Source organism: Pleurodeles waltl, chromosome 6, assembly GCF_031143425.1.
Source record: "Pleurodeles waltl isolate 20211129_DDA chromosome 6, aPleWal1.hap1.20221129, whole genome shotgun sequence".
NCBI classification, from domain to species: domain Eukaryota; kingdom Metazoa; phylum Chordata; class Amphibia; order Caudata; family Salamandridae; genus Pleurodeles; species Pleurodeles waltl.
In genome coordinates this window covers 1,710,582,612-1,710,595,458 of record NC_090445.1, presented here as the reverse complement: position 1 = coordinate 1,710,595,458, position 12,847 = coordinate 1,710,582,612, and the positions used below count along the sequence as shown (strand labels likewise).

Sequence of the window (12,847 nt, the reverse complement as noted above, 5' to 3'; positions counted from 1 at the left end):
TGGTTCTGACTACAACCCCCCTCAGTGACTGCTGACTCTGGCTACACCCCTCCTCAGTGACTGCTGACTGTACCTACACCCCTCCTCAGTGACTGGTGATTCTGACTACAGTCCTCCTCCTCATTGACTGCTGACTGTACCTACACCTCTCCTCAGTGACTGCTGATTCCGTCTACAGCCCTCCTCCTCTTCAGTGACTGGTCTTGCCCACACTCTCAGCTACCCCGAGTGCCGGAGCCTCACCTGCTCAGTGACTGCTGACGCTGCCTGTGTTGAGTCGTGATTGGCCGGCCCTGAGCTGGGAGGGAGGGGCGCTATATGTCAGTGCAGGCTTCAGTGCTCTGTAAGCGCCGGTGACTGAAGTCTATAGGACACTTGTGCATCCAGAGGAGACGGGAAACACTGCTGCTCATGGGGGGCGCCTGGAGGACCACGGGGGGGCTCATGGCCCTGCTGGCCCTGCTGGGAGCTCGGGCCATCCACGGCAGAGAGACCGCAGGTGAGTGAGTGCCCATCTCAGGACAGTGCTCACTGGCTGCCCAGGTAGAGGGTGCAACAAAAGGTGAAACGCATCGAGCGCACAGTCACTCCATAGGGTCGGTTTGGGAGTTGTGCTTTGCTGTCTGTGGTAAATCCGAGTACTCGCTTCCGGGCGGGGTACCAGGGCACCGGGGCTGCGCGGTTCCCTTGCACCCTCGAGCCCGAGCCGAGCTTCCGTGTGTCTTCTGCCCGCCACCTATGCTCTAACTGAGGGCACCAACAGTTAAAGAAAAAAACAATATTTGATGTGAAGCAGTAGGGGGGGGGGGGGGGGGGAGAGAGACCCATCTAGCGGCTGAATGGCACAATGTGAATAAAAACAGTTTTTTTTCTTAGTTTATATTTTCTACTTAACTGTGCTTTCTTGTTATTGCACTTGTGAGTACTTTGGTACACGTGGGTCCTGGGCGTGTATCATACAAGAGTATTTCTTGTGTATTTAAATACACGGCACTGTTGCTCCCTGCAAGCACCGAGGCCACCTCCACGGTGCACCTGGCCACTGACTTCCCTCCTAACTCACTAAGAGGCCTGGCGGGGGCTGCGGGTGGGACGATAATATGTTTAAGTTCATGTTTAAACACTCGCTTTTAACAAACCTCATCATACCTCCCATCGGGTCCGGTACACAGACAGCGTGTGCACGGGCCCTGGCAGCCCACCCAGACCCTTGGCTCGGCTCTGCCCTGCCCCTTAATTTGTTGGCGAGCTCACCCCCACGCAGTGCTCCTGACAGTTTATACTCCCCCCACGGAGTGATGTTCTCCTCGGCGGTGGTCGGTATAACAGCATGAAGTATATATCACCCCTACTCAGGTGGGGCCCCGTGGCTTCCGGGTTACACGTTATCGGCCCTCGCAGCAGGGCCATTAACCCACTGCGCTGTTCCTGCAGGAACCTGTGACCTGCGCACAGATTCTTGCGGTGAGTGCACTGACCCTCGAAGGGAATGGAGTGAGATTCTCATCGGTGAGTTTCGGGGTACAGACACACACTTTAGTACAGGGGTACGAACATCCGGGGCGGGACCTGTGAAATATTGCCTTTCACCACTGACAAAAGGTAATTGGAGAAGGCGTTTTTCACTGGAGCGTAGATGAAGGTTGCAAGTACGGAAACTACGACACCCTCAAAGAGATCTGCGGCTTTTGTACATGTGAACATCTCATGTGTTACTACACACAGCACCGGGGTGTGAGAGGCGGGGGGGGGGGGGGGGGGGCAGAAACTAATACTGCGAACTTCAAGTTTCTCTCAAACTCCTGCAGTGGACTAGTGAACCGACTGAACTACACTCATAGGTGAACTTGAAGGGACTGACGATGCATTTACAAACGCGCTGAGGCGTAGCATGAGAGAGCCGACACATGAACAGGGCGAGCCGAGCCAGAGCCGAGCCGAGCCAGCGGATGGGTTTGGCTTTTACAGTCAGTGCACAAGCCGAGCGCTGACAGTGTTTGCCATGAAAATAATACAACAAACATCACATAAAATAAATAAGATGAACTAAAATCACAATTAAAAAAAACTATTTCTTTCCCACGTGGAGCCTTTGACATTATTGCGTCCATTATAGCTCTACACAGAGAAGTACTTATTAAAACTGATTTTTTAAACATGAACTTCGGACTTTGGCAGCCCCGCTCCGGTCACAGTGCCAGTATGTGCCTCAGATCACACAATTTGGTTAAATGCGGAGGCCTCGCTAAATGCATGTTTTCTAGATTCACTTTGTGTAAATCGGTCAGTAAGTGAGTATCCTTTTTACGTTAATAGTTAATGCTTTATTTGTACCTCCTTGTGCATGAGAGTACAAGAGCGAGAGTGGAGGCAGAAGCCACATGGGAGCTCGGCTCGTCACGGGCTCGCGGTTCCAGCAGAGCCTCGAACAGAGCCAAGTCCGGGCTCGAGCCTGGCTCGAGCTTTCAGTGGCTCGCCCACCTCTGCGCAGCTTTGAGGACAGCTCTGCTTGAGGTACCAATACTTGGGTAACATAGATTGAGGTCTTGAGAGGCACTGAGAGAGGTGTGTGTGCTTCAGTACTGGGGTAAGAAGAGTCGGTGGAGGGCAGAGTTGAGGGGCACTGAGAGAGTTCTTTGTGCTTCAGTACTGGGGTAGGAAGGGTTGGTGGAGGGCAGAGTTGAGGGGCACTGAGAGAGGTGTGTGTGCTTCAGTACCGAGGTAAGAAGAGTTGGTGGAGGGCAGAGTTGAGGGGCACTGAGAGAGGTCTGTGTGCTTCAGTACTCAGGTAAGAATAGTTGGTGGAGGGCAGAGTTGAGGGGCACTGAGAGAGGTCTGTGTGCTTCAGTACTGGGGTAAGAAGAGTTGGTGGAGGGCAGAGTTGAGGGGCACTGAGAGAGTTGTGTGCTTCAGTACTGGGGTAAGAAGAGTTGGTGGAGGGCAGAGTTGAGGGGCACTGAGAGAGGTGTGTGTGTTTCAGTACTCGGGTAAGAAGAGTTGGTGGAGGGCAGAGTTGAGGGGCACTGAGAGAGGTGTGTGTGTTTCAGTACTCGGGTAAGAAGAGTTGGTGGAGGGCAGAGTTGAGGGGCACTGAGAGAGGTGTGTGTGTTTCAGTACTGGGGTAAGAAGAGACTGAGAGAGGTCTGTGTGCTTCAGTACTGAGGTAAGAAGAGTTGGTGGAGGGCAGAGTTGAGGGGCACTGAGAGAGGTGTGTGCTACAGTACTGGGGTAAGAAGAGTTGGTGGAGGGCAGAGTTGAGGGGCACTGAGATTTGTGTGCTTCAGTAGTCGGGTAAGAAGAGTCAGTGGAGGGCAGAGTTGAGGGGCACTGAGAGAGGTCTGTGTGCTTCAGTACTGGGGTAAGAAGAGTTGGTGGAGGGCAGAGTTGAGGGGCACTGAGAGAGGTGTGTGCTTCAGTGCTGGGGTAGGGAGAGCTGGTGGAGGGCAGAGTTGAGGGGCACTGAGAGAGGTCTGTGTGCTTCAGTACTGGGGTAAGAAGAGTTGGAGGAGGGCAGAGTTGAGGGGTACTGACAGAGCTGTGTGCTTCAGTGCTGGGGTAGGGAGAGCTGGTGGAGGGCAGAGTAGAGGGGCACTGAGAGAGGTCTGTATGCTTCAGTACTGGGGTAAGAAGAGTCGGTGGAGGGCAGAGTTGAGGGGCACTGAAAGAGGTCTGTGTGCTTCAGTACTGGGGTAAGAAGAGTCGGTGGAGGGCAGAGTTGAGGGGCACTGAGAGAGGTATGTGTGATTCAGTACTGGGGTAAGAAGAGACGGCGGAGGGCAGAGTTGAGGGGCACTGAGAGAGGTGTGTGCTTCAGTACTGCGGTAAGAAGAGTTGGTGGAGGGCAGAGTTGAGGGGCACTGAGAGAGGTGTGTGCTTCAGTACTCGGGTAAGAAGAGTCGGTGGAGGGCAGAGGTGAGGGGCACTGAGAGAGTTGTGTGCTTCAGTACTCTGGTAAGAAGAGTCGGTGGAGGGCAGAGTTGAGGGGCACTGAGAGAGTTGTGTGCTTCAGTACTCTGGTAAGAAGAGTCGGTGGAGGGCAGAGATGAGGGGCACTGAGAGAGTTGTGTGCTTCAGTACTCTGGTAAGAAGAGTCGGTGGAGGGCAGAGTTGAGGGGCACTGAGAGAGGTCTGTGTGCTTCAGTACTGGGGTAAGAAGAGTTGGTGGATGGCAGAGTTGAGGGGCACTGAGAGAGGTGTGTGCTACAGTACTGGGGTAAGAAGAGTCAGTGGAGGGCAGAGTTGAGGGGCACTGAGAGAGGTCTGTGTGCTTCAGTACTGGGGTAAGAAGAGTTGGTGGAGGGCAGAGTTGAGGGGCACTGAGAGAGGTGTGTGCTATAGTACTGGGGTAAGAAGAGTTGGTGGAGGGCAGAGTTGAGGGGCACGGAGAGAGGTCTGTGTGCTTCAGTACTGGGGTAAGAAGAGTTGGTGGAGGGTAGAGTTGAGGGGCACTGAGAGAGGTGTGTGCTACAGTACTGGGGTAAGAAGAGTCGGTGGAGAGCAGAATTGAGGGGCACTGAGAGAGTTCTGTGTGCTTCAGTACTAGGGTAAGAAGAGTTGGTGGAGGGCAGAGTTGAGGGGCACTGAGAGAGGTGTGCGCTTCAGTACTGGGGTAAGAAGAGTCGGTGGGCGGCAGAGTTGAGGGGCACTGAAAGAGGTCTGTGTGCTACAGTACTGGGGTAAGAGGAGTTGGTGGAGGGCAGAGTTGAGGGGCACTGAGAGAGATCTGTGTGCTTCAGTACTGGGGTAAGAAGAGTCGGCGGAGGGCAGAGTTGAGTGGCACTGAGAGAGGTGTGTGCTTCAGTACTGTGGTAAGAAGAGTTGGTGGAGGGCAGAGTTGAGGGGCACTGAGAGAGTTGTGTGCTTCAGTACTGGGGCAAGAAGAGTCAGTGGACGGCAGAGTTGAGGGGCACTGAGAGAGGTGTGTGCTTCAGTACTGCGGTAAGAAGAGTTGGTGGAGGGCAGAGTTGAGGGGCACTGAGAGAGGTCTGTGTGCTTCAGTACTGGGGTAAGAAGAGTTGGTGGAGGGCAGAGTTGAGGGGCACTGAGAGAGGTGTGTGCTACAGTACTGGGGTAAGAAGAGTTGGTGGAGGGCAGAGTTGAGGGGCACGGAGAGAGGTCTGTGTGCTTCAGTACTGGGGTAAGAAGAGTTGGTGGAGGGTAGAGTTGAGGGGCACTGAGAGAGGTGTGTGCTACAGTACTGGGGTAAGAAGAGTCGGTGGAGAGCAGAATTGAGGGGCACTGAGAGAGTTCTGTGTGCTTCAGTACTAGGGTAAGAAGAGTTGGTGGAGGGCAGAGTTGAGGGGCACTGAGAGAGGTGTGCGCTTCAGTACTGGGGTAAGAAGAGTCGGTGGACGGCAGAGTTGAGGGGCACTGAAAGAGGTCTGTGTGCTACAGTACTGGGGTAAGAGGAGTTGGTGGAGGGCAGAGTTGAGGGGCACTGAGAGAGATCTGTGTGCTTCAGTACTGGGGTAAGAAGAGTTGGCGGAGGGCAGAGTTGAGTGGCACTGAGAGAGGTGTGTGCTTCAGTACTGTGGTAAGAAGAGTTGGTGGAGGGCAGAGTTGAAGGGCACTGAGAGAGTTGTGTGCTTCAGTACTGGGGCAAGAAGAGTCAGTGGACGGCAGAGTTGAGGGGCACTGAGAGAGGTGTGTGCTTCAGTACTGCGGTAAGAAGAGTTGGTGGAGGGCAGAGTTGAGGGGCACTGAGAGAGTTGTGTGCTTCAGTACTCGGGTAAGAAGAGTTGGTGGAGGGCAGAATTGAGGGCACTGAAAGAGGTCTGTGTGCTTCAGTACTCAGGTAAGAAGCGTTGGAGGAGGGCAGAGTTGAGGGGCACAGAAAGAGGTCTGTGTGCTTCAGTACTGGGGTAAGAAGAGTTGGTAGAGGGCAGAGTTGAGGGGCACTGAGAGAGTTGTGTGCTTCAGTACTCGGGTAAGAAGAGTTGGTGGAGGGCAGAGTTGAGGGGCACTGAGAGAGTTCTGTGTGCTTCAGTACTCGGGTAAGAAGAGTTGGAGGAGGGCAGAGTTGAGGGGCACTGAGAGAGGTGTGTGCTACAGTACTGGGGTAAGAAGAGTCGGTGGAGGGCAGAGTTGAGGGGCAGTAAGAGAGCTGTGTGCTTCAGTACTGAGGTAAGAAGAGTTGGTAGAGGGCAGAGTTGAGGGGCACTGAGAGAGTTCTGTGTGCTTCAGTACTGAGGTAAGAAGAGTTGGTAGAGGGCAGAGTTGAGGGGCACTGAGAGAGCTGTGTGCTTCAGTACTGGGGTAGGGAGAGTTGGTAGAGGGCAGAGTTGAGGGCACTGAGGGAGGTGAGTTCACAGGATGGGGTGCTGGTGAGACCCTCACCCTCTGCGGGGGGTGCAGTACAGGTGCGTTCAGAGGATGGTGTGAGACCCTCACCCTCTGCGGGTGGGGGAGGTGTGATCCCAGCGCACCCCCTGACCCTCACAGCTCCTCTTGTCTCCGCAGTGGACTTCGTGGCGGAGGTGAGGAGTGAGTGCCGCTTCCTGAACGGGACCCAGCAGGTCCGGTACCTGCGGCGCTTCGCCTACAACGGGCAGCAGTTCGTGCACTTCGACAGCGACCTGGGGTACTTCGTGGCGGACACGGAGTTCGGGGAGCCGGACGCCAAGTACTGGAACAGCGACGAGGAGTTCATACAGCGGCTGAAGGCCGAGGTGGAGCGCTTCTGCAGACACAACTACGACGTGTTCGAGAGCTCCATGCCGCAGAGGAGACGTGAGTCACCCCGGGGGGCACCACAGCGGGGGGGGGACCCCTGACCCCATGCACTCACTGGGAGCAGGGCTCTCTGGGGGGAGGCGCCGGGGGCTTCATGCAGCACCGGAGACATGGGGGGGGCACCACAGCGGGGGGGGGCACCCCTGACCCCATGCACTCACCGGGGGCAGGGCTCTCTGGGGGGGATGCTGGGGGGATTCATGCAGCACCAGAGACATGGGGGGGGCACCACAGCGGGGGGGGCACCCCTGACCCCATGCACTCACTGGGAGCAGGGCTCTCTGGGGGGAGGCGCCGGGGGCTTCATGGCGCAGAAGAGACACGCGGAGGGGACCCCAGGGCTGGTGTCTGGGAGCTGGGGGGGCGCTGCTCTCACCGGGCCCGGGGACCTCTAGGGGGGGTGCTGGGGGACTTCATGAAGCACCGGAGACGAGAGTCACGGGGGGGGCACTCACAGCAAGGGGGGGGGCACCCCTGACCCCATGCACTCACTGGGGGCAGGGCTCTCGGGGGGGACGCTGGGGGATTCATGGACCACCGGAGACATGGGGGGGGGCACTCACAGCGGGGGGGGGGGGGGCACCCTGCACTCACTGGGGGCAGGGCTCTCTGGGGGGAGGCGCCGGGGGCTTCATGGAGCACCGGAGACATGGGGGGGGGGGCACTCACAGCAGGGGGGGGGGGGCACCCTGCACTCACCGGGGGCAGGGCTCTCGGGGGGATGCTGGGGGGATTCATGGAGCACCGGAGACATCGGGGGGGGGGGGGCACTCACAGCAGGGGGGGGGCACCCCTGACCCCATGCACTCACTGGGGGCAGGGCTCTCGGGGGGATGCTGGGGGATTCATGGAGCACCGGAGACATCGGGGGGGGGGGTCACCGAGGGTCTGACCCTGCACTCACCGGCCCGGGGTGCACGTGCTCGCAGTCACCCAGCACAGAGCTAGAGCCCAACGAGCCGAGTCCCGGGCCGAGCCGAGCCGAGAAACCTTTCTCATTTCAAAACTAAACCACGTAACATGCACGTTACCAAATCATGCACCAGGCGTCACCCTAGAATGTGACAATGGCCTTCAAAACACAAACAAGCACTGCCCAAGACAACTGGACCAGCGATATTACAAGCAGTGCTTAGTTTGTAAATAAAGACGTGCCGGTGCCCAGAGCCCTCCTCTTAAACACGCGGCTGCTGCGATTAAATGTGTGAACGCGGAATACTGAGGCACCGGAATCCTGAAGCCATCTCGGGCCTCTTCAATCCATTTACGGCCACTCCCTGCCCCTTCAGCTCACACCTTCCGCTTTCTCCTCTCTCCTATATGACGCTTTTTCGTTTTTCTCTTCCCCGTCTTTCCCATATGTCTCTTTTCCTCGCAGTAAATGCTTGAGGCAGAACAATAAGCCCCGGCCCTGAAAAATAAATACCGGTGCTCATCACCGGAAACAACAAGCACAACTTAAGCACTGGTGTAAAGCTGTTCTTTTCTGTCCTTGGAATGTGTATATATTAACTAGACACATCACTGAGTGATTATACAAATGAATCCATATTTTGAGGAATGAGGGAGTGGACTGATGCAAAGAATCAATGAATAACCGAGTGCACGGCTACATGAGAGTGTGCGCAAATCAGCCAATGGAAAGAAGCTCGCAGCATGGTCAGTAAAATGTACTCAGAGACACTAGACCACTCTTACAGCCTAGGCTTCACGCGACAGCTACAATGCTATGAAAGAACTACCGTTTTATGCCACTCCAAGCATTGCACAGACCTGTGCACATGAAAAACCAGTGCTTAATTTGTGCCTGTTCTTTCCGCTGCGGGGCACCGGCACTTATCTTTGAGGGTCCGCACTTATGTGTTTCTGCCTCAAGCATTTACAGCGAACAAAACACACATATGGGAAAGACGGCGGAAGAGAAAAACGAAAAAGCGTCACAACGGGAGAAAGCAGAAAGCTCCAAGAGTGAGCCGAAGGGGCAGGGAGTGGCTGTAAATGGATTGAAGAGGCCCGAGATGGCTTCAGGATTACGCTGCCCAAGTATTCCGGGTTCGCACGTTTAAGTGCAGCAGCCGCGTGTTTAAAAGGGTTTTGGACACCGGCACGTTTTTATTTGTAACTTTGTGGAATATCACAAACTGGATTTGAGAATACCATTGTGCCACTAGGTGGCACTGCTGCTACTGATAGACAGATAGCTCAATGGGAAGGCAGTTTAATAGAGAGAAAGACATGGTGTGAAGCTCCAGTACTGCCCAGAACCTGCAATTCTGTCCCCAGAAGCTGCAGTACTGCCCCCAGAAGCTGCAGTACTGTCCCCATAAGCAGCAATACTGCCCCAGAAGCAGGAGTACTGCCCCCAGAAGCTGCAGTACTGCCCCCCAAAGCTGCAATACTGTCCCCAGAAGCAGTAGTACTGCCCCCAGAAGCTGCAGTACTGCCTCCAGAAGCTGCAGTACTGTCCCCAGAAGCTGTAATACTGTCCCCAGAAGCTGCAGTACTGTCTCCAGAAGCAGGAGTACTGCCCCCAGAAGCTGCAGTACTGTCCCCAGAAGCTGCAGTACTGTCCCCAGAAGCATCAGTACTGTCCCCATAAGCAGCAGTACTGCCCCAGAAGCAGGAGTACTGCCCCAGAAGCTGCAGTACAGTCCTCCGAAGCTGTAATACTGCCTCCATAAGCTGCAGTACTGCCCCGAAGCTGCAGTACTGTCACCAGAAGCTGCAGTACTGCCCCCAGAAGCTGCAGTACTGTCCCCCGAAGCAGCAGTACTGTCCCCCGAAGCAGCAGTACTGCCCCCGAAGCTGCAATACTGTCCCCCGAAGCAGTAGTACAGTCCCCATAAGCAGCAGTACTGCCCCAGAAGCAGGAGTACTGCCCCCAGAAGCTGCAGTACTGTCCTCCGAAGCTGTAATACTGCCTCCATAAGCTGCAGTACTGCCCCCCAAAGCTGTAATACTGTCCCCAGAAGCTGCAGTACTGGCCCCAGAAGCTGCAGTACTGCCCCCAGAAGCTGCAGTACTGCCCCCAGAAGCTGCAGTACTGCCCCCAGGCGCTATAGTACTGTCCCCAGGTGCTACAGTTTGGGAGACATGCTGCGACGGGCACGGTGTGGAGACAAGTGAAAGAAACTGTGGGGTAGCTTCAGAGAAGGCCATCATTTCGATGATATTCTGCAAGCCACCAAACCAGAGTGAGCCGAGCTGCTAGCGAAGCTCTTAGCCAATGACACTGGGGAAAAAAACGTGAAAAGCTACGATGTCAGTCACAGGGCATGGGCACACCAGAAGCTGCAGTACTGCCTCCAGAAGCTGCAGTACTGTCCCTCGAAGTTGTAATACTGCCTCCATAAGCTGCAGTACAGCCCCCAGAAGCTGCAGTGCTGCCCGAAGCTCCCAGAAGCTGCAGTATTGCCTCCAGAAGCTGCAGTACTGTCCCCAGAAGCTGTAATACTGTCCCCAGAAGCTGCAATACTGCCCCCGAACCTGCAGTACTGCCTCCAGAAGCTGCAGTACTGTCCCCCGAAGCAGTAATACTGCCTCCAGAACCTGCGGTGCTGCCCCAGAAGCAGCAGTACTGCCTCCAGAAGCTGCAGTTCTGTCCCCAGAAGCTGTAATACTGCCTCCATAAGCTGCAGTACTGCCCCCAGAAGCTGCAGTACTTCCCCCAGAAGCTGCAGTGCTGCCCCCGAAGCCCCCAGAAGCTGCAGTACTGTCCCCAGAAGCTGTAATACTGTCCCCAGAAGCTGCAGTACTGCCCCGAAGCTGCAGTACTGCCTTCAGAAGCTGCAGTATTGTCCCCCGAAGCAGTAATACTGACTCCAGAAGCTGCGGTGCTGCCCCTGAAGCCCCCAGAAGCAGCAGTACTGCCTCCAGAAGCTGCAGTACTGTCCCCAGAAACTGTAATACTGCCGCCATAAGCTGCATTACTGCCCCCCGAAGCTGTAGCACTGCCCCCAGAAGCTGCAGTACTGCCTCCAGAAGCTGCAGTACTGTCCCCAAGCAGTACTGCCCCCAGAAGCTGCAGTACTGCCCCCAGAAGCTGCAGTACTGCCCCCAGAAGCTGCAGTACTGCCCCCAGGCGCTATAGTACTGTCCCCAGGTGCTACAGTTTGGGAGACATGCTGCGACGGGCACGGTGTGGAGACAAGTGAAAGAAACTGTGGGGTAGCTTCAGAGAAGGCCATCATTTCGATGATATTCTGCAAGCCACCAAACCAGAGTGAGCCGAGCTGCTAGCGAAGCTCTTAGCCAATGACACTGGGGAAAAAAACGTGAAAAGCTACGATGTCAGTCACAGGGCATGGGCACACCAGAAGCACAGACATCCTGTCCATGAAAGGGTGTCAAAACGAGCTAACATGCTGAATAGATTGGTAATCAGATATACATAGTACTCATTATGTCCAAGCATAGACCTTTTAAGGCACTTAAAGTATTTTGGGAACATAATCTAGCTGGTACCAGGTTTGAAGTAAAACCCTTAAGGTGAACTTCGCGTTCCCTACTTGCGAGCTTCTGCTCCTGACTATGACTAGAGGTGGGTGGAGAATTCCGCTCTGCCGGCGGAGTTCGTGGAGTTTTCCCCACTCTGCCCAGAATTCCAAAAAACTACGCGAAGTGACGCTAATATGGCGAGCGGGAGCGAGATTTCTGAAAACAAGCGGTTGCAGTAGGCTGTGACCCCTCACAATGAGAAAGCTACCGCTCGAGTAGAAAATCTACTCGAGTGACAGAAAGAAGTTAGCGCCCTCTGGCGCTCTGTGTGATGCCGTTCACGCTGATTTTACAGTGCAAGAGAATCTCCTGGTGCTGAAAACCAGCCCAAACAGCACGATTCACCCAAACTCTGCCGCTCGCGGAACTCCACTGAGTCTCTTCAGGCAGTCTGCTGGGTATGATGAGTGGACAGGTGCAGTTGGGGGGACCCAGCACCACGGCAAGTCTCTGTAGTTTAACCAGACTTCTCTGAGCTCGACTGGCAGTGTTGAATGGGTCTGGATCTCTCAATCCTCTGTCCATGAGGTTACAGTACACCTGGGCACTGTCTGTCCCGTCCCGCCTGGTCTCACGGTGTTGGAGTTTATTTACAAAGTCCACTGTGAAGTTGCACCCTGAGCAATGGTGGAGTCTATTTACATAGTTCGGTGTGTGTGCATCAGGAGCGGTGGGCGAGTCCAGTGCGGAGATCACTTTGAAATCGCTCAGGTTAAATGGACGGAAAATCTGCTAAGACTGAGGACAACATTGATGAATGGGCGTCTTCCTTGAAGGCCATAACGCTTTCCAACGTGCGCTGGTAGAGCAGTTTCAGACTTCCCTTTCGTACCAGGACTCCCTCGCACAAGAGATTCCTTGAGGGCCTTTGGCCGGGCTGCTGTGTATCCATGTGCACTATGCGGGGCATATCATCGCCAAGCAAAGGCGTCCCTGAGGAGCAGCCAACAGGACCATATCCAAGTCACGCTTGCAGCCACAAAGGGTGGTTGTCTCAGGGTCTGTGTGCTCTGGCCATCGGGACTCGGGTGCACAGGCCTTCTTCCGATAGTCTTTGGGTGACCGTCTCCATCCGTGACCTCCATGTTTCCTGGAGTCTTAAAATCTAAAACATGATTGACAGGTGGTGATGTCCCGCTTGGAGAAAGGATGACCAAAGGGACTTCGTAGCCACTTGCGGTTCTTGTTCGGCATGTGCAGCTACCAGCAGGGATGCCATCATTGTCAAGCAGTGGGCGACATGTGTCTGGACGGTCTCACTGTGAAGCGCTGGGCCTGGATGCGGTTCGTGCTTCGTGGCGGCTTACAGTTGATCCACCTGCAGAGCTGTCGTTAGTGATGTCTGTGCACCCCGGTGGCTGGCTTGTGTTGATGGAAACCGTCTCCGGTATTGGTAGGAATCCTCAGTTTATTGCTCCTCTTCCTTTTCTCCTGCACACCTGTGGTGTTATGGATGTTTGGTGTGACAAGTTTGTCACACACGTTTCTTCTTCCAACCATCTTCACGATGTGGAGTCGTGACACGCTCCTCTCTCCTTTCCCTTTTCTTGCGTGAGGTGGCGTTGTGCCACAGGTCGCATGTTACTCCACATGGACTTCTTGTTGGTTGTGTCCTGCT

The 12,847-nt window shown here is 55.1% G+C and overlaps 1 protein-coding gene across 1 annotated transcript in view; it reads left to right on the top strand.

Annotated features, from left to right (window-relative positions):
• The first annotated feature begins 323 nt into the window (after window positions 1-323).
• LOC138301424 (H-2 class II histocompatibility antigen, E-S beta chain) overlaps window positions 324-12,847 on the top strand; it is a 62,706-nt gene continuing 50,182 nt past the window's right edge. Inside the window, exons 1-2 of the mRNA XM_069241905.1 lie at window positions 324-499; window positions 6,460-6,729. Coding sequence (XP_069098006.1) covers window positions 412-499; window positions 6,460-6,729 — 358 coding nt within the window. The 5' untranslated portion in view covers window positions 324-411. The remainder of the gene's footprint in view (window positions 500-6,459; window positions 6,730-12,847) is intronic.